This window comes from Nymphaea colorata, chromosome 2 (genome assembly GCF_008831285.2).
Source record: "Nymphaea colorata isolate Beijing-Zhang1983 chromosome 2, ASM883128v2, whole genome shotgun sequence".
Lineage (NCBI taxonomy): Eukaryota > Viridiplantae > Streptophyta > Magnoliopsida > Nymphaeales > Nymphaeaceae > Nymphaea > Nymphaea colorata.
The window spans coordinates 36,002,603-36,024,484 of record NC_045139.1 but is presented as its reverse complement, the minus strand read 5'-3'; the positions used below and the strand labels follow the sequence as shown (position 1 = coordinate 36,024,484).

General features: G+C 39.1%; 1 protein-coding gene across 4 annotated transcripts; it reads left to right on the top strand.

Moving 5' to 3' along the window:
* The first annotated feature begins 1,109 nt into the window (after window positions 1–1,109).
* Window positions 1,110–19,989, top strand: LOC116247883 (protein SEMI-ROLLED LEAF 2). Of its 4 annotated transcripts, none has more exons than XM_031620299.2 (20): window positions 1,110–1,249; window positions 1,410–1,663; window positions 2,228–2,302; window positions 3,297–3,412; window positions 4,245–4,359; window positions 4,860–4,988; window positions 6,683–6,730; window positions 9,212–9,414; window positions 9,529–9,722; window positions 9,822–10,114; window positions 10,643–10,786; window positions 10,899–11,342; window positions 11,729–11,878; window positions 12,349–12,424; window positions 12,526–12,653; window positions 12,766–12,966; window positions 18,846–18,986; window positions 19,083–19,211; window positions 19,354–19,560; window positions 19,653–19,989. In XM_031620299.2, exons 2-20 carry the CDS (start codon window positions 1,529–1,531, stop codon window positions 19,803–19,805), a joined length of 3,081 nt encoding a protein of 1,026 aa, XP_031476159.1. In that variant the 5' UTR covers window positions 1,110–1,249; window positions 1,410–1,528; the 3' UTR covers window positions 19,806–19,989. The 4 variants fall into 4 exon arrangements, with proteins under 4 accessions (XP_031476159.1, XP_031476162.1, XP_031476158.1 ...); XM_031620302.2 differs by having other exon boundaries at window positions 9,526–9,722; window positions 10,899–11,219; window positions 11,732–11,878; XM_031620298.2 differs by having other exon boundaries at window positions 9,526–9,722; window positions 11,732–11,878.
* The last annotated feature ends 1,893 nt before the right edge of the window (window positions 19,990–21,882 follow it).

Below are 21,882 nucleotides of genomic sequence, written 5' to 3'. Positions count from 1 at the left end.
TCACTTTTTCTTTTAAAAACCGGGGTTTTTTTTTAAATTAAGTTTTTTTTGAAACCAATGATGTTTAGATCATCCAAAAGCTTTCAGATTTTGCATGTGGCCCAAGTTGTTGGCAAATAAGTTTATCAAAATCTTGGTCTTACTTGTTTTTATTATAAGCGAGACCATAAATAAATAAATAAATAACCATTTTTCAGCCATCCAGCTTGCACTGAGCTCGCCCATCTTAGACTACCTCAACCATTTATACTACGTGGTTGGAAATAATAAAATTAAAAATAAAGTCAACTAAATCATAATTTTTCGATTATTTTCATCTAGCTGGCCGGAAAAATGGTCGGTCCGACCCATGTCGTTCAGTCATGTTCAATAGGGACATCAAAAAATTTTCATAAAAAAATCTGAATTAAAGTTTCTAAGTTTTAATTAAAAATTTTAAAAATTTAAATATATTTTTTTAAAAAATTTGAAGTGGGTCAGGGCCAATGCAAGCCTCCCTGACTTCGCCCCTCTCCAAAAAAATATGCTTGAATTAGTCTACTCTCATGGGGTTAGTCAAATTTAATTCGGCGATCCATAAAAATAAATGTTACCACATATTAATATTTTAATTATTTTTAAAAAATAAAATTACTTTTAGTTGATTTAAAAAGACATTTTTATGAATTTCTTTGTTCCACAACACATTGTTTCGATACATTGCATTAAACAGTATGTTTAATCACCCTTGCTCGATATAATACATTTATAAATGATAGAAATTTTAAATGTAAAAAAAAAATCAAACAATAAAAATATTTTATGTAATAAAATAATAAGAATATATTTGAAAGATAATTGGCTTCGTCAAACTTGTCAACTGCCCCATGAATTTGAAACCGTGTTGTCATTTGAAAGAAATCACAGGGGCAGAATCGTCAGATCACATAAGCCAAAGGCGACTCACAGCTACCGCTTTTTTCAACGCAACCAACTCATCGTGAGGGCCGTCATTTTCGAAAAGTCTCACGGGTACTTTGGTCTTTTGCGTTTTTGCATCTCTGAATTATAGAAGGCATCCTATGTACCGGAAGCAAATTCATAATATTGTAATTAATTCATATATTAAATTCCTCTTCCTCTCTCTCTCTCTCTCTCTCTCTCTTCAAAAGCAGAACGTCCTTGTTTCAGAGCGTCCTCCTTGTTGTTCCTATGCTCCCGTGAGTGCCTGCCCAGCCTCTTTCCCCACCCTTAGGAGGGCTCAGAAGAGGTGAATTTTGTCGTAGATGAATGCCCATTTGTTGATTTCTTTCTAATTACTTATTTTGATCTTTATCTTATTTTTTCTTCTCCTGGAGACGACAATTTCGAGAATTTTCGCTGCCATTTTCGTGATTTTTTTTTGGGTGGGTGATCTTGATTTGGCGCAGGCTGGTGCTCATCTCGAAAATCAATTCAGGATTGGCGTTGAAGGGCCAAGTCCATAAACTTCTGATCGTCTATTTGATTTCGTGACAATTCTTCTTCAATTTTGATTGTGTATTTGTGAATGGGGGTGGTGTCGAGGAGGGTATTACCAGCGTGCGGCACCCTCTGTTACTTGTGTCCCTCGTTGCGAGCGCGGTCGAGGCAGCCTGTGAAACGGTACAAGAAGCTTCTAGCTGATATATTGCCGCGGTCTCAGGTGAAATCTCAATCGCGGCTTCTTCTTTTATTGTTCACATTTCCTTGTTCGAAGAATTAGACGTTCTGGAATTGGAAAATTTTACAATTGTGCGTGATATAAAATGATGAATTCGGTGCGCTTGAGGCTGGTTTCACTTCTCTGTTTAAAATTTTGCTTCCGGGTTTAATAATTCAACTTTTTCACACGTTAAACGGATTGTCTGCGAATGATGACTTTGGCAATTGTGATTCAAGTTTACGCGCTTGTTGCAAAAGAAGCATTCACCAAATTGACTTGAACGCAAAAGGTTCTTTTAGTTTATGTGTTTGTTGAATCAGACAAGTAATGTTAATGATGTGGAAAGAAGTGAGTAGTATATCGCGGTCCTGTGAATTTGCAGCAAAGTTTTTTATATTAAGCAGTGAAAACACGCTAGGGTTCTGTCACTTGTTTCTATAAATTGATTACCAAATTAAGGACAATGTTTTGTGAAGGATTTGGTTTGCCTATTTTTTCCTACACTAGTAGTGTTATTTTTTATTCTTTTCTTCTTCTTAAATCTTTTTCTGTTTTCCTGTTTAGGAAGTTGAAATAAATGATAGGAAGATTGCTAAGCTCTGTGAATATGCGTCAAAAAATCCAATGCGCGTGCCCAAGGTAAATATTCCTTCAAGAAACCTTTTTCTCTTTTCTCCTTTTCTTTATTAAATCATTTTTATTGATCAAGTATAACGTGTGGTGGTTGTCATTGCTTTCATGAAAAACAAAATTTATTATACATGCTGAAATAAGTGCAATAAGATTCAAATATAAGCTGATATCTCTGCAGTAATAAGAATGTATCTCCTACACCGATTACTGTGGTTGGCATTTGCAGCTTCGAGATTTTGTAATCATCTTACCGTTGCTCGGCTGTGAATGGTGCTTATGACTTCTTTTGTCTACTCAATTGTGCTTTTTGTACTTCCACTTGTGTAACAGAACATATGCAAATGAGACACCATTCAGATCTCTTCACTCTTAATGGTCTTCTGAAGTTCATCATTTTGTTGCTTTCAGAATTTTGGTCTGATCCTTCCACTTAACTTTAGTAAATGCCATATATCATCACAGATCAGTCCTAAAATCTCCTTTTTCTTTGTGTGACAATATGTGTTTGCTGGGGACTGATAGCTTTATTTCTGCAATTATAGAAGATGTTCTCTGAGTTTCTTGTATAACCAATTACTATGCATTCTTGTGTCTAATTTGTGAATGACTAAGTGACCTTTTTCGTTTTTCCTCCTTGTAGTTCTCCCCTTATTCTATTCTCACCTTGTTGTATTCATCACTAACTGCTAGGTTTGCGTTTATGTTCAGATCTGTATCTTTACTTGCTCAAATTTTCATTAATTGAAGATCGTTTGTATCGTAAGTAGGGGAATATGAATATGTTTTTGATTGATTGTTTCACAACTTATGTATCTTGAGATTGTGTGCTGATTTTTGTTCAGTCTTCACTTGACACATGATTTAATGATGACTTTGAATTCTTGCTTAGGATCCTAATGTTGAGCCATTCATCCATGTTGCTAACCTTAGATTCCTTTTTGCATAACCAGTCCAAATTGCTTGCTCTCTAACTGCAAATTTCTGGACCATTGCATTATAGATAACGGAGCACCTTGAGCAAAGATGCTATAAGGATTTGCGAAATGAGCACTTCAATTCAGTAAAAGTTATCTTGTGCATATACAGAAAACTGTTAGTCTCCTGTAAGGAGCAAATGTAAGTTCCTTTTCGATCTTAGATTTGTCTATGCATATTGCTCTCAGTGATATGTGAAACCAACTATGCTTTTATATTTTAATTAGTCAAAATATTACTAAAAGTTGATTCATGTGTAACCAGGATAACTTGTAGGGATAGCTTACTTTATATTCTCAAGAGGAAACTGATTGCATTGATATCATATTATCACCTCTCTAGGTGATGACAAAGAATTTTTTATGGCTTTTAAATTCAAATATGAGCTGTATATCTGTTCAAAAAAGCCTTCTCCGGTGTGTTCTTGAGATTATCTTCCTGCCATCCTTCTTTGTTTCCTCCAGTGTCTTGGTTTCAGTTAGTAAGTTGAATGTAAAGTATTGTTTTAGTAATTTGGTAAATAAAAAAGTGGAGATAAACGGAACATGTGTACAAAAAAGTTGGAGAAGTTGGACAATCTCTTTCTTACTTAACCAAATTTATTGAAGAGCCATCCTTTTGCTGCATGGATCTGTATATGCATTTGGAATGAAGGTATCTGGCCTTCCACTTCTAATACAGTTTCATGTTAACTTTCTCAAAATAAGATGCTATCTTGTTTGCATGACAATCCCAAACAATATTTGCATGTACCAGTTCTTTTTGTTGAGCTACTTATGACATATTGAGGGACTTGGATTTCCTTTTTCATGGTATTCTTTGTTCTTAGACTATACCTACCAGAAGCTAGCTAGGTCCTTGTTTGAAAGTAAATCTATGAAAATGATTCTTCTTTGGTGCTTTCTGTGACCTTCGTTACTTATGATGCATCCTTGTGTTGTGTCCCTTGAACATATTTTGGAAATGCTCTCAGGCCACTTTTTGCGACGAGCTTGCTGTGTATTGTACGGACTCTTCTTGACCAAACACAGCAGGATGAAATGCGGATTCTTGGTTCTGGTACTCTTGTTGACTTTATAAAGAGCCAGGTAACATAATGATTGCTACGATCAAGTTACTAGAATGCTTAATTGTCAAAATCCTGGATAGTCGGTTGAGCTTGTTATCAAGTATCAACTGACTTGTGCTTCAAACTAGTGACTAGTTGATCAAGCTAGTCAATTAGTCAACTTAGTTATTGGTCAGCCCACTAATTACTGACCTATAAATATGTATGTGCGTTATTTATACAGGTTTATATAAATATGTATGTGCATTATTTATACAGGTTTATACTTTTTTGTATTCATTTCCACATAATATATTAAGCAGCTTGGACATAGTCGGACTAGCTAGTCCTGATCAGTCTTTTTAGGCTCTTGAACAACTTGTATCTGACTTGCGATTTGGACAACTGAGCAAGAATGTAATAAAAACTTAATGCTCAATGTTATTTGACCAACCATTGAGATCATGGCTTCTTTCTGATAAGATATACTTTTTGTCATCTCTAACCTGTTCACTTATTTATGCCTCGGCTTTTGTATAGACGGATAGCTCATACGTGTTCAATTTAGAGGGTCTGATACCCAAACTTTGTCAACTCTCTCAAGAGTTTGGGGAAGATGAACGGGGATACAGTCTTCGGTCAGCAGGACTTCGTGCTCTTGCCATCCTGGTATGCTTCTCTACCTAATTTTGTATCATCATTCTATGTCTATGCATAGGCTTTTATATAATACTGGGGTTCTAACCAATTTCATGTTTTCTTTCTTTGAAATTATTGATCAGATAAAAGCCAATAGATCTGTTCTGGCAAACATATTTAAACTTTAAAGGTAGGGGTCTACCAAGCCGGACACAGGCTTAAGCTCAGTTACAAATCTGTCCTTGTTCTGAGGCTCAGCATCGGGCTTGGCTCTGTTATACCTGAAAGCACATTCTGGAATTAAACAAGCTAGTCTCAGTGAATTGAGTAAACTGCTCTTGATCAAACAAATGAGCTTGCATAATCTCATTTTTTACAGAAATATACATATGAAGTTTAGGTTGGGCATTTCATTAAGTTGATGTTTTTTTTTTCTTCTAACAGATGATTGGTTTTTTCACACCCAATCACGGGCTTGAGATTCCTTATGTTCCTTTTTTCTAAACTGGATGCTTACAATTATTTGAGCAAGGCCTGTTTGAGCAGAGTTTGAAAACATCCCAAGCTTGGTTTTGTGATATCCCAAACTGAGTCTTACTACGTGTTTTTCAATAGGGGAGATTCAACAGCTCATACTGGTCTCAAGTTCAGTTTATGTGTGCTCCTAGTTGAAATTGCTCACTTGATTCTTTCCGTGTGGACATGTAAAAATGGCCATCTAAATATGCCAAGGATACTTGCAGTATCCTACATTTCTGTGGTTTCTTTGTTTTACTGACTGCCATTTACTACTGTGCTATGTCTTTTTAGCTAGGAGTGCGAATGCACAGAACTTGCATGCATACCTGTACCTATATGTGCCCACCTATGTGTATAAAAAATACATATATGTGATAAATAATTATATGTACTTCCGAGCGGTATGAATAAGCTTTCTGAGTTAGCCCATGGGTCTAATAGATGAGCCATGGGCCTGCCTTGGAAAAAACTTTAGGGATTAAGTCTTTGCCAGCTAGGCAGGCTGTACTTGTTGCCTGCTATTTGTGGCTGTAGCACTTCAGGTACAACTTATCCTTTTCTTGTGATTCCTGGATTACAGTAAATACATTGAGCTTTTTGTTCAATTTGTAGCACATTGACATTTTTCAGTTGAATCAGCTGTTTGTTCATCAATTATTCTGGAGTGGCTTACTTTGTATGTGAACTCTTTTAGACTATCTTCATGTCAACTCAAGATATTTGTTGTTTATGTTGAACAGAAAAACACACAAAGAACATAAATGTAACGTGGAAAACCCTCAACACAAGGAAAAAACCACGATGGTAGGAGATGATTCTAGCGCTCACTAGCTGCCGGTCACATCTCTCTTAATTTTCATTCACTTCTAAATTAGGGTTACACAGTTTACTTAAATAGGACTCAACATGGACTGCGGGTCGGATCAGATCCAGACCCAGGCCTAGTCATACAAAACACATCAACAGTTTACAATTTGATATTTCATTTTCAAGGTATTATATAGACATATTTAGTTTAGTCAGTTCTTTTGCAGGTTTTATTTTGTTCCATTTCTTTAGTTTTGTGCTCTAAGGAGGAATATAACTGTTATTTTTTTCTGTAGATAGCTTAAGTATCCTAGCAAAAGCAATTATGATGCTGATTGATTCATTTTATAAATACCTTGCTCAGCTGTTCCATTCTTTGTTTCTTTCTTCCCTTTCAGGTGTGCTTCATGGGGGAGCACTGCCACGTTTCAATAGACTTTGATGATGTAAGTTGTTTTTAATCAACCAGTGGACATAAATTTAAACACCTGTTATGAGTGCATGCTTTCCATCTTCTCAATAAACATGCTATTTGCATAAACAATTTTAATATGCTGTAGTGATTTATAGCTGGCCAATGCAGTTGTTTTATGCTTTTTCTAAGTTAAGACATCACTTATTAATTGCTATTGAATGGATATGTTTTGTTGTAGGTTACTAAGTATGTGAATTAGATTCTCATAAATTTTGTTGCTGTCTTCTAAGGATCTTTTAGGCTGTTTTATGAAGGCCATTTGATAGCTACCAAGCAGCTATCGACCTTCCTCTTCGTTAGAGTTCAGCCTTAAAGGCTTAAACACACAAGTTAACATGAAGCCCAGCTTCGATAGTAATCTCATTCATTTTCTTAGGGTTTTAATTTCGCTTAAGAGGTATATATATGTATCTGTCCGAGTGGGTGGGTTTATTACATGATCTAACTGATAACCCAATCCGTGAACTCTCTGTGAGTGTTGAAACAGAAACAAAACTAAAACAAGACTAAAAACGTAAAGGCATGAATAAGGCAGTGTCGGTTCTGCGCCTAACACCATTGATTCCAATAACTGTGTTACTTGGACCTCGGACAAGGCCTGATTTGCATGAAACCCATATGTGATTCTAGGCATCTGGCCTCCAACAAATCAAATCAAGCTTGTCTGATCAAAAACATTTTCTATGTTGGTAACTTTTGTCCTTGTTTTCTTTAGTGCTATAAAGCGAAGTATCATTAACCCATCATCGACTAGTCATATGATAGATAGGAGAAGAACCAAAGCTCTCCATGCTTGGCCATTCATTATAACCAAGAAATGTCTATCTACTAGGCAATCAAATACCCTGAACCTTATCTTATAATTGTGGCTGGTCGATGCTCTTATTTGCATGTTAGACCCTAGGTATTGACTTTGGAAGTTTGGATGCATTAAACTTTGCAATCGCTGCCTTAGAGAATTACCTAAATATCATGAATGTGATATAATCCCCAGCAAAAGGCTGTCAAACTGACCCATAGACATGATTGCGCCTTTCTGTATTGTTAAAGGAGTGCAGTGAACCTGCATAATTTTTGGAGAAGTATATTCTTCATAAAATAATAAATGGTCTTAGTTTCTATTCTCTATTTCGTAATTTAAGGAAAGGCACATGCAATTAAAATTCTACAGAAAAAGGAGATGACCATCCTTACAGACATAGAGAAAATTAGAAGCCAATCATTTGTCTATATTTTAACAGTCATATAATTCCACACCCAAGTAGAACTGTAATTCCTTGATGTGCTGATGGTCTTATGAAGCCTTCTCCCCCGAGATATTTGTAATATATATGGTAATTAGATTTTTGTCTTGGGAAATGACCTAAAAGTTATCATCAAACTTTGTTAGATTGCTACAGTAATTCCAAGTAGAGCAGTTGCTATTCTATTCCTTACGAAATTCCAGATATCATGTATCCCATGTTCAATTATTAATCTATGGCGCAAGGAATCTCTTCGTAATAACTTGTCATGGCCTTATAGCAGCCTTGCCCAAAGCCTCTCCTTCTTATAGATGTTGTACTTTCCTGTATGGTGTTGTAAGACATTGTTTTGACTGTAAAACTTCCTTCAGGGTTTTCACTTCTTGGGCCTTGACAATTGATGGTTCCTTTTCCTCCATAGCCTAGTGCTAAGACATCACATGTGGCCCTTGGGCAGATGGTTTCCCATTGCTGATAGAATTTAGTACTTTCTCTCTTATACTCTTAAAATGAAACTTTGTTGCTTTTTTTCATGCGCATGACTTTTGTTTAACATACCCTTCAATGAAGCCTTTTGAACACAGCCTCTGTTTACAGCAGATGATGCCACATGGTTGTGTGGCGTTTCCCTATACTCAAACAAGTTATGCTTCATGTGATTAGTGGTGATTATCAGCAAGTGGATCCTGCACAATTTTTGCTTCATGTAGATATTGGTTACTCAGTCTGTGATATTCCCTGCTTCTCTTATTATAAGGCATTTGAGTGTCCATCTTGCACGAGTTCTCCATTAAATAGGTCTTCACCTAACTTGTTTTGAGATGCTGATAGAGACAAAATTGTCACTCAACCATCTCCCTCTTACATAATTTTATTTGGTCTCAGTATCTTAGAACCAGAATGCATCACCCGTGAGCTTGTGAGTGACCTCAAATATCCGTCTCATTTCTTGCTGCCACTCAATTCAAATCATAACTGCTTTTATACTCTTAATAAATATATATTTTTCTATCATGAGTTCAATTCCTTATGTAAATTTATAAATTTCCATTAGGTTTTAACTTCCACTTATTCTATCCTGATAAACAAACTTTTAAGGAATGAGGAGTTTGTTGCTTCTCACCTTATGGTTTTTTGCCTATCCTTTATGTTGGGCAATGTTGAAATTGTCATTTATATTAATAGTGATTCTTACCACACAACTACAGATTATGGCAGTTGTATTGGATAATTATCAACCTGTTCAAGGTTTTGTGAAGAATAATGTACTTGGCAAGCAAGATTCTGAGGACCAATGGAAGCAGGAAATGCCGAACATTGAGAATGAAGTTCCACCACCAGTAGATAGTGTGAAAAATGTTACCTTGTCTCAGGAACCTGTATATAGTAAATGCATGTCGGATACAACAACGTGAGAATTTTTGACACACTTTTTTTGCCTTTATTGCTATGTCTTCTTTAGTTTCTGTTGCTACTATGCCTATTGATTGTTGTCATTTTTCAACTGTTTATTGTGTTTCAGCAGTGATACTGAAAGTCCCAGTTATTGGTCAAGAACATGTTTGCAAAATATGACCAAGATGGCCAAGGAGGCAACTACTTTAAGGCGTCTCCTGGAACCTCTGTTTCGCTATCTTGATAATGGAAATAATTGGTCCCTATGCAATGGGCTCGCTCTGCCAATTTTATGTGATATTCAGCATTTGCTGGAGATCTCTGGTAGTTCAAGACTCTTGACTTTTAGTTAATGAACAAATTTATGCATCAACTTCACCATTCACTCTTCAACTCATGCTGTCTTATTTGGTTTGCCTGCAGGGCAGAATACCCACTTGTTGATATCTATCCTAGTCAAGCATCTTGAACACAAGAAAGTTGTCAAGCAACTTGATGTGCAGGTTAACATTATTGAGGTGATCACACATATTGCATATCACTCCAAGATGCAGGCATCCGTTGAAATTATTGGTTCAATAAGTGACCTGATGAGGCATATGCGGAAGCACATACAATATTCTCTTGATTCTTCATATCACGAGGGTGAGAAAAAGAAATTTAATGGAATGTTTCTGTCTGCGTTGGAGAATTGCATCATACAGCTGACAAATAAGGTAAAATTTGACTGGTTTTATATTTTTTGTGTTTTTTGAATTATGAGATTTCAAAATGCTGCTCGGAATTGAATTGTGAAATTACATGAAAAAACTTTAGGTGCTTTCCATAATCTAGTGCTTTTCCTTCATTTATTTGTGAGCAAGTATGGGAATAAGTTTCACTAGATGAAGAAGTTATAACATCAAGTCATTAACAATTGTTGACCTATAAGACATGAAATGAAAGAACTGAAAAGAAATGCATGAAATATTGAAAATCTTCTATTTTCATCAACGTTGAGTTTCAAGTGGCTTTTTTTTTCATCAGATGGCAACAATCAGATACTATACTGTTTTGGTGTTTTAGCGATTTCTGATACTAAAGAAATTGGCTGGAGCTTGATATCCGGAAAAATCTAGAGTAAAATATGGTTTTCTGTCCAGTCTATGTCAGAAACTAGAGGAAATACTTGCTTATTTATGTTTTTGTATATTGAGGCAATGAGAATCATTGCAGGCAAATCTCTCACGTCTTTGCGTTGACAGGTTGGAGATGCTGGCCCTGTCTTCGACATAATGGCTGTGATGCTGGAAAACATCTCAAGTAACAGTGTGCTAGCCAGAACAACAATATCTACAGTGCATCGTACTGCACAGCTAGTAGCTCCTAGTCTATCATCTCATGGCAAGGCAAGGCTTCATTTTTAGGGTTCAACCTCAATATTTTGTTCTCTTTTTTCTCTCAAATTTCTATAGGAACAATTATCAACTGAATGATTAGTTCATCCTTACATGCATTCAGGCCTTCCCAGAACCTCTGTTTCATCAGCTCCTTTCTGCGATGCTTCATCCTGACTATGAAACACGAGTTGGTGCTCATCATATCTTTTTAGTAGTATATATGCCAGCGTATGCATGTTGCTGGCCTGGAGCATTTCCTCCTGAGTTGCAGAAGAAGCCAACTGCTTGCACAATGACCTTAGAAAGTAAAATTTCTTCTGATGATCTTCCAGCAATGTCATTTAAGGAAAGGATCTTCATGGACAATGGGTCTCAAGGAAGTATGAACAAATTGAAGGAATTAGAAACAGAATGCCATGATGTTGCAGAAACAACAGACAAGGTGAACCGAGACATAAAACTCTGTGCAGTCCATCCGTCTCGCTGCCAATCTCACAATATCAAGCTTCCTCCTGTGTGCTCAATAACAGATGGGACAATTGTTACTGAGCCTGAAAAGGATGCAGTATGGACCGTAATCTTATTTCATGATAATTCATCTTTGTGTTTTTGGCAGCGGTTTCTGCTCCACAAGATTGCTATTGTATATCCTAGCTTAGGGTTTAAAACTCAGTAGCCTGCAACAACTCCTGGCTAATATCAGCCTCGATTCAGAGTAGAATTTGGTGATCCTTAGCTTTCTGGGACACTTAGTTCTCAGCTTGAGCTACCATTGCTAACCTGTAAATTTGTCAGTCCTTTTCTTCATAGGATGGTCCATCTGTGATTTTTCCTCTTGAGCTTTTACAGCTTCAGATCAAACTTGACCTTGTGGGCATCTAGTTCGCACTATGAAATCTTTGGCTTATTCTGTTACATTTTGTTATTTACCACTTCTGTAATTGTGTCTAGCAGGTGGCTTCATTGCAGATAAACAGTGATCAGATGGGTCTCTTGCTGTCCTCAATATGGACTCAGGCAACATCTCCAGGAAATACTCCTGCCAATTTTGAGGCAATTGCTCATACTTACAGCCTTATCCTATTCTTCAGTAGAGCCAAGGTGAGATGAAACCCATTAGGAGTGTCTTTTCTGTCTTCATTTGCTGTAATCAACTCTAAGTTCTTAGTATTTTTAACACATGATTAGGTGTTTTTTTAACATATATTTCGTGTGTTGTCCTCGTATGAGAATTTAACCTTGTGATGTGATTTTTTTCTTTATTATCTATCTTGAATTTTATTTTCTTCATTTAATAGCTCAGAGATAAAAGAAACTGTTATTTTTTGTCTAAGATGGTATATCATGTATGGAGAGATTCCCTCGTGTAGTACAGCAGAACACACTTTTCAGGCTTCTTCTTAGACATGCATATATGTTGGTCAAAAGTTTTTCTCCTGAAACTACTTTGGGATCGGGGATGATAATTTTGGACTGTGGAACATACTATCTAAAAATTTAAACTGGCTTGATTAGTTCTAATTGATGTGGCTTTATACTTCAGTTTTTTAATTTAAGTTCATTCACACCAGGTATCAAGTCATGGCACTTTGGTTCGATGTTTTCAGCTGGCATTGTCTCTTAGAGATCTCTCTCTTAAGAAAGAAGGTAAGCTCCTTTAATTTGCCACTGAGTATCTAATCTTTTTGCTCTAAAAATGTTCACTCAGTGGACAGATATGAAATGACTTTGATTAGCATGTCATGCAGGTCCTCTTCAGCCATCCCATAGAAGGTCTCTCTTTACACTGGCAAATGCGATGATTTTATTTTTGGCAAGGGCATACAATGTTCTTCAGCTTGTACCTTGCATTAAGTCATCACTTACTGAAAAAAAGGTTTTCCATAATTTGTCCACTTCTAGTGATCTTGATATGTACACTGTGGTAACCTTTCTATTGTGTACCTGTCTTTGTTCTAAGACTTACAGTATTTATGCTTGATTATCAGGTTGACCCTTATCTCCATTTAGTCGATGACAACAGGATTGAAGCTTTTCACATAGGTTCGGATAGCATTAAACCTGCTTATGGATCGAAGGAAGATGAACTTGCTGCAGTAGAGGCGTTATCCTCAATTGAGATTACTAATGAGCAATCAAAAGAACATTTGGCATCCATTGTGATGCAGAACCTTGGAAATTTGCCAGAGGTAGGAATTTGAATTTCTTAAAATCATAATGACATGTTTGTGTGTGTAAGCATGCCATCCATATCTTTCTATGGAACGTTGCAGTTATGAGGCTGACCTTAGAGAACAGAATATCCATAGTTGCTGTGTTGTGGTGTTTGGGGAAGGCACTGTCAGCTTCCTATCTCTTTCTGTCAGCTAGGTTAAAATAGGTTGTTGTTAAGTTGTTAACATGGTGAAAAAAATCGATTTTGTGTCTGAGGCTGGGAAAACTGCGGTTGCTATTCTTATATTATGTCTACTTCAAGCCTGTAATCAATTGTATTGGATTCATTTCCACATTTACGCTATGCAAGCTGTAGAAACACGAACCACAAGGAGAGTAGAGAAAACACACACAGTATACGTGGAAAACCTCAGAAAGAGGTGAAAAACCACGGGGAAGCTCTGACCTAGGGGCAAACCGCAACCCTAGGAGAGAGAAAATCACATTCACTTAACTCAACAATTACATGTAAGTGAAGAATATATAGGAGGGAGAGAAAGAGTGCCGCCTAGGATACCGAGCCCACCTCGGTATCCGTGCCCCATAGGACCGGGTCCAGATATGGACCCGGTTCCCCATTACAATATATTCTAACACTCCCCCTCAAGCTTGGCATACATGTCAAACATGCCAAGCTTGCTAACATTTTTCTCAAACTGAGATGTACATAAAGACTTAGTTAAGACATCTGCAACTTGATCTTCAGACTTCATATAGGGCAGAATCAACTCCTTTGAATCTATGCGTTCCCGTATGAAGTGGCGATCGATCTCCACATGTTTAGTCCTGTCGTGCATGACCGGATTATTTGCCAGGTTAATAGCAGACTTGTTGTCACAATACATCCTCATCTTCTCTTCCATTTTAACCCCAATATCTGCTAAAAGAATTTTGAGTCATAGCATCTCTATAACCCCCATAGCAACCGCCCTGTATTCAGCCTCAGCACTGGACCTGGAACAAACTTCTTGTCGCTTACTTCTCCAGACCACAAGGTTACCTCCAAGAAAGATGCAGTATCCTGTGGTAGACCTCCTAGTATCTGTGCATCCTGCCCAATCGGCATCAGAGTATCCTTCAATACTTAGTCGATCTTGCCGAGTGTAGAGCAATCCTTTCCCTGGGTCATTCTCTAAGTATCCCAATACTCTTTCAGCACTTTTCCAATGACAATCAGTAGGGGCATGCATAAACTGACTTAACACACCCACAGCATACGTAATATCTGGGCGAGTAAGAGTGAGATAAATAAGTTTACCAACCAGCCGCTGATACCTCCCTTTTCCTTCCTCATCCAAGATAGTCCCAGATTTGATACTTATCCTTGTGCCAGACTCCATTGGGGTAAGAAAGGGCCTGCATCCCAGTTTACCTGTCTCTTTTAGAAGATCCAAAGTGTATTTTCTTTGGCTCATAACAAGCCCAGTCTCAGATCGCGCGATCTCAATTCCCAAGAAATACCTTAGTTTGCCCAGATCTTTGAGATCGAATTCTGCAGCTAACGTTTCTTTCATCTTTTTTTTTTCCCCCTCGTCGTCACCTGTGACAATCATATCATCAACATATACAAGTAGAAGGCTCACCAGACCATTTCTCTGCTTGATGAAGAGGGTGTGATCACCATTTCCCTGTTTATACCCATTAGTCTTCATTACAACCCTTAGTCTTTCAAACCACGCTCTAGGGGACTGCTTGAGACCATACAAAGCTTTCTTGAGATAGCAACACTTTCCGTTCCGAGCATATCCAGGCGGCATGCTCATATAGACTTCTTCCTCAAGGTGACCATTCAAGAAGGCGTTCTTGACATCAAGTTGGTCCATGCTCCACTTCTTCTGCACTGCAAGAGCTAGGATGACCCTTACGGTCTTCAATTTCGCCACGGGAGCAAACGTCTCAAGATAGTCAATCTCATATTTCTGGCTAAACCCTTTAGCAACAAGGCGGGCTTTATAGCGTTCTACTGTGCCATCAGGTTTGTACTTCACATTAAACACCCACTTGGAACCAACTAAGTGAGTTCCCTTGGGGATGTCAACAACCTCCCACGTACTGTTCTTTTTCAGGGCGTCCATCTCCTCTGTCATGGCCTGTAGCCATTTAGGATCCTTCCTGGCATCTTCCACTGACCTGGGAATAACAGCCATAGATAAAGAGGTAACAAAGCACTTGTAGTCTTTGCTGAGTTTAGCATATGAAACAAATCTCTGAATAGGATGAGAAGTACATGACCTGGTGCCCTTGCGCAGGGCTATGGGAAGTTCTTCATTCATTGGACTTGGATCATCCGGGGAGGTCACAAGATTGGGAAGATTGGGATTGGCAACATCGACATCTTCCATCACATCCTTCTTCTTCCTGCTGTAAACCTGACCAAATAAGTGACCTCGAGACTGTTCTTCCACAGGGCCCCCCTCCATCTGACTGTCTCTGTCCTTCCTGACAACGTCTTCCACACTTGAAGAACTAACTGTATAATCCAAGAAATCCATGAACTGAATCAACTGATGCGAAGAATACTCTTCCCTTCTGTCACCTAGACACTCCCCCTGAAGAGGAGTCGCAGGGAAGTATGCCACATGTTCATGAAAGGTAACATCCCTGGAGACATATACTCTGGAAGTGCTAGGGTCAACACACTTGTATCCCTTCTGAGTGGAGGAATACCCCAAAAAGACCGCTTTGATGGACCGGGCATCAAGTTTCTTGAGAGTGGGACTATGATCATGGACAAAGCAAACACACCCAAACACTTGAGGGGTCAAAGGCCAGGGATTCTGAGTAGGCCACAAAACAGAATAAGGGGAATGACCATTCAACACACGAGTAGGCATACGGTTAATGAGATGAGCACTAGTGAGAAGTGCATCACCCCAGTACCGCTTAGGGACATGACGTTGAAACATAATGGCCCGGGTGACATTTAACAAATGACGGTTCTTCCTTTCAGCCACACCATTTTGAGGAGGTGTGTAGCTACAGGATGTTTCATGTATAATACCCTTGCTTCGCAGGAAGTCATCAAGGGATTGGGAGACATACTCTTGAGCATTGTCAGTACGAAGGGTCTGAACAGGGGTCTGGAATTGAGTTTCAACAAATGCCACAAAGTTTTTGACAATGTCGGGAACTTCACTACGTTCTTTCAACAGATACACGAACGTACACCGGGAGTAGTCATCAATAAGAGTCATGAAATAGTGAAAGCCACGACAAGTGGGTACTCCCGAAGGACCCCAAACATCAGAATGAACCAAAGCAAAAGGACGGTCGGCTTTATTGAATGAAATAGGGTACGAGGCCCTAACATGTTTAGACAACTGACACACTTCACAGGCGAAGGTGTCCAAAGAAACAGAATGAAACATCCTAGGAAACAACTTTTTAAGCAACGGGAATGGAAGATGACCAAGTCTCTCGTGCCAACGCATAATGATGGATCTGTCCTCCATGCCAGGCAACTGTCCACTGGTGGCTGAAATCAAAGCAGAAGCAACTTGTACGGGCAGTCTGTAGAGACCATCAATAACCGAACCAATCCCAATCTTCTGCCCCGTCCCCAAGTCCTGCAGTAAACAACGATCAGCAGAGAAAATTAGATTACAGTTTAACTCTTTGGTAATACTGCTGACAGATAACAAATTGACAGGAATGTTGGGAACATGTAGGGCATTATGAAGACAATATTTGTTCAGTAATGATAAGCTCCCTTTTCCAGCCACAGAGATAGAGGAACCATCAGCCATAGCCACACGCTGCTGCCCAGAGGTCAACCTGTACTCTTGAAACATCGTAGGGTCCCCTGTCATATAATGAGTGGCCCCACTGTCAACAATCCAATCACCGAGGGAGGAATTACCTTGATCACTAGTAGCAACTAGGGCCTGGGCTAACTTAGCCCCCTCAGAAGTAGAAGCATCATCCTGGGTAGACAAACGACTAATGTATGCTTGCAACTCTCTAAGTTGATCTGAGGAGAGCTTGGATTTTGCAACATTGGTCGACCCTGGACTAGGCTCGGGCACAGAAGGAGCACGGCGATGAGGAGGAGGACGACCTCGGACAAGACGCTTCTCAGGATGAAGGTCCCAACAAAAATCAACAGAATGACCCACTTTGTTGCAATGGCTGCATCGGCGAGTAGGACGCTGCCCTGTCCCTGAAGTATGGCTCACAAAGGCTGCTGGAGAGCTCCCCTGATGGGAGTCAATATGCATAATCTGGCGCCGTTGCTCCTCAGACTCAATACGAGCATATACCTCTTCGATTCCAGGAATCTCATCACAGTTAAGAATCTGGCTCCGAATGGTTTCAAACTCATCACGCAGGCCTCCAAGGAAGATAAAGGTGCGGTCCATCCATTCCTTTTCCCAATACAGGGCATGATCTACACCACATTTCCAGTCATCATTCACATGATAGTCAAGTTCCTCCCATTTGGTCTTCAGGGCGGCATAGAAGGAGGCAACAGATAAATCACCTTGTTTAAGAGCATATATGCTACGTTTGATTTGATATGCACGTAAAACACGTTTTTTACGACCATACATACGTGCAAGAACAGTCCACATATCATATGCAGTCGATTTACGCAAGATCAAAGGCTGAATATCTGCGGAAACCGAACTAATAATCCATACTTTAACCTGACTATCTTCCAAAGCCCAGGTCGGCCGTTGCGAATCAGTTTTAGAAGGTGAAGGCTTCTCCCCAGTGATATAGTGCAGGCGACCACGACTAGTAATGCCGATTTCTAGGGCAGCAGACCACGAGAGATAGTTATCCTTGTTCAGCCGAATGGAGGTGACATGAACAGGCAAGTTCTCACCCTTGGTATTGCTGCCCGTGTCCAGGGCATCATCAAGCTTGGAAATCACTGCGTCATCCATGGCAATCCCCAAATAAGGTCACAACTGGCCGGCGGCGAAAACAAGACAGCCGGCGGCGACGCGGAAGAAGAGGGCAGCGGAGAAGAAAAAAACCAGTCGACGGCGGCGCTGGGACCTGTGACGGCAGCAGGGCAGGGCGGCGCTGATAACGACGGCAGCAAAGAAGAGATCCACACCGGCGGTGCTGGAAACGGCAACGGGGGCAGCACGTGAACGGCGGAAAAACACTACTTGCACACCAACGATCTCACACGCAGTGGCTCTGATACCATGAGGGCAGCGGAGAAGAAAAAAACCAGTCGACGGCGGCGCTGGGACCTGTGACGGCAGCAGGGCAGGGCGGCGCTGATAACGACGGCAGCAAAGAAGAGATCCACACCGGCGGTGCTGGAAACGGCAACGGGGGCAGCACGTGAACTGCGGTTGCTATTCTTATATTATGTCTACTTCAAGCCTGTAATCAATTGTATTGGATTCATTTCCACATTTACGCTATGCAAGCTGTAGAAACACGAACCACAAGGAGAGTAGAGAAAACACACACAGTATACGTGGAAAACCTCAGAAAGAGGTGAAAAACCACGGGGAAGCTCTGACCTAGGGGCAAACCGCAACCCTAGGAGAGAGAAAATCACATTCACTTAACTCAACAATTACATGTAAGTGAAGAATATATAGGAGGGAGAGAAAGAGTGCCGCCTAGGATACCGAGCCCACCTCGGTATCCGTGCCCCATAGGACCGGGTCCAGATATGGACCCGGTTCCCCATTACAATATATTCTAACACAAGCTTTTAGCTATTTGAGATGTCCTATTAAACCTTTTTTAAAGAACTGAAGCATGTGCAAGCCTAAATCTCTAGGTCTTAATGCGTTATATTTGAAACAAATGACTCCATGGTAGTCTTTAGCAAATTAAGTGCACATGTTAAATTTGATTACCATTAAATGACTGGATTTTGCAGGATGAGTTTTCTAGCATCCATAAACAACTACTGGAGGAATTTTCACTTGACGATGCTTTTCCACTGGGTGCTCCATTGTTTATGGACACACCAAAACCAGGTTCCCCATTTGCTTCAAAGAACTACGAATCTTTTGATGAGGTTGGCTCGCATCCCTTTCAGCTTATTTTTGTTATTATGTTTGACAATGCACCATGAGGTACAGCCTTTTCATATATTTGTTATTTTCTATTGCAGATGATGCCTTCAGCATATTTCTCAGATGAAGAGCCTGTACCTGAAGTATCAGGAAGCCAGGTGGATGGCAAAGTGCCTTCATCTATGAGCTCTTCAGAGGTTTTGAGTGTCAACCAGCTCATGGACTCTGTAAGTTAAAACACTTTGGTTTCTCTTCACTGAGTTTCTTTTATGGTGTTCGATCTTTATCGTCTCTTTGTCTTTTCTTATTGTTGATGTAATGTATGTCTTTCCCTCACATTATTCATATAATATGTGCTTTCTCTTGCAGGTTCTGGAAGCGGCTCTTCAAGTAGCTAGTTTCGCTGTTTCTACAACACCAATATCATATGACCAGATGAAGAACCAATGTGAAGCACTTGTAACTGGGAAGCAGCAGAAGATGTCAGTGCTTATGAGTTTTAAGCATCCGGAGAATGTGTTATCTATTGACTTATCCTCAGATGCTGATAGCACGGAAGCGGCTTTCATAATCAAGGTAAGTACCTTTATAAAAGCATATAAAGATAACCTACATGAATGCAACCATGCGTTTAATTTATTTCTCCATCATCATGAAAACATGTGCAGAAATCAATGGATCTGCCTGAAGTATACTCCCGATTGGCTGTAAATGACCATAACCAGCCCAAATTTCTCTCCTGTTCTACGGAATATGTGCAGTCATTTAGGTTGCCGCCTGCAAGCCCCTATGACAAGTTCTTGAAAGCTGCTGGGTGTTGAGAAAGATTGCCTGCATGGTACATATGATGCTGCTCTCCTTGCTGCCAGAATCCCCCTTCATCATTATTTTTATTCATTATTTGTTTATTTTCTATTTTTTGAAAGCTAATTTGATGTATGCAGGAAATGAACACATTGCTTAATAGCATATATAAATTTGTGTATATTACGTAGGTTTCCTATAGATTCTAGTAGGGGAAGTGTGATTTTTCTCTAAAACTTGTCACATGAACCTCTTTAGCATGTGTATTCATTCTATGTTTATAAGTCTATGTTCATAAAAGCATACATGGGAATATATATAGGCTTCCCTGTTTCCTTTTCCACAATACCTTCCTTCTCTCGGCAACTTGGTTTAAAGGAACTCCTCAGTCCATGGAAGTCTACAACAGCATGATCAATGGGGTTGTAGCACATTGGGCGGCAAGGTGGTCTACCTCATATAGGGAATTGGTTTTAAATCTTGGGGTGAATGTTGTAACGTCCCAGTGCACTCCTTGTTGAACCATAATAAGTTTCAAAACCACTCATCCTTTAAAAAAAATGACAAATATCTCTATAAACAGTTTTCTTTTATATCGATTGGAAATAATTGTAGATCAATTTCATATAAATACCAAATTATTGACAGGTAGTACAAGAGGAAGACACCAATGGTGCCTTTGAAAATTAAAGAATGAAGTGTTGATTCCAGTTGTTAACAAGATGAGAGGATCGGATTGAACCGAGTATTTGCACTATCGGGGATTTCCTGTATTTTTGTCTGTGTGGATAGTTGTTGTGATGCTTGTCATAATTTATGCCAAGGCAAAAAAAAAATGAACCACAAGGGTTTTGTTCATATGTTAAAGAGTTACTTGTGAATGTCACCAACTTGGTGTAGCAGACGAGTTGGGGGTTAGTAAGCAGTCAGTTGCCATTTCAAATTCTTAGTGTCAACTCTTTATGCTGTAATAAAAGGGTTATTGGCACACAAGTTGAAGTGCAATTGGGGTGGCCTGCGTCACTCTTTGTGTTGTAACAAAAGGGTTATCGACACACAAGTTGAAGTGCAATAGGGGTGGCCTCCTGAGACATTGAAAGCAGACATGTACTTTTAAGAGAATGAAGGGTTGGGTGGAAGCTTTTGCCTTCAGCCAGATAGTAGGTCTCTCCCCACTCACCTGCAATATCATCAGCTTGATTGGATTTCATGTGTTCAAAATCTATAAAAAGGCATCTTTTTACCCTAAAGGTTGGTGTTTTTTTTTCCCTAGTGAAAGAGTCCAGAATCAGCAAAAGTTTGGGTGTTGCATTTAAGATCTTTAAATTGAAATATGTCGATAGTTCAATTGGCAGGGATCTGTCTAACCCCAGCTTGTCTTTAAAAGAAAAATAAAATTTTACATATTAGAAATCTATCAATTTGCTACGAATGGCATAGAATTCTCAAGTCCAAAAAAACATAGTAGCAACTTTGCGTGGAAGCTTTTATTTGCATGTGTCATACTGTAATTGCATTGGTGTACACCATGATTTTGGGATTCTACGCTCGTTCGAAACTTAGTCTATTATATTCGAATCCTTAGTTTTAAGATGAGGTTTAGAATTCTATTTTTGTTTCATTCAAAAACAAAATAACATTACTTTGACACTTTTAGAGACGTGTATATACATATGTGCATGTGTCAATTCTTTGTGCGTCAATGATGAAAACAACTTACTAATTAAACTAAAATGCTTGTAAAGATTACTTCCTAATCAGGGACAGGATGACAACTTGAGATTGTTTGACATATAAAATAGAGAGAAGAGTGAGAGATTAGTCGTCGCTGTCATCTTTTATAGAAGAAAGAGCCCCTCTCTCTCTTTCTCTATCTCATGCTTATTCCCATTGTGTGTTCATCCAATATCGATTTCTTATGTGACCTCGAAGACTAACCTTTCTTTCTAACACTCCCCTTCAAGTTGGTGTTAAACAAATGTACAGCTTGATTTGAAGATGGAATGAAACACGACGGAGCTCTGATTTGGATCTTGTCTCCTATAACATGATAGCCGATTTTAATATGTGTTGCATTCATTTTATGGAACACAG

Coding starts and splice junctions, on each gene's coding strand:
- LOC116247883 (XM_031620297.2), top strand. CDS start 1,529: ATGGGGGTGGTGTCGAGGAGGGTATTACCAGCGTGCGGCACCCTCTGT. Junction 11,879..12,348: donor TATTCTTCAGTAGAGCCAAG/GTGAGATGAAAC, acceptor CATTCACACCAG/GTATCAAGTCATGGCACTTT. Junction 18,987..19,082: donor ACTACGAATCTTTTGATGAG/GTTGGCTCGCAT, acceptor TTTCTATTGCAG/ATGATGCCTTCAGCATATTT.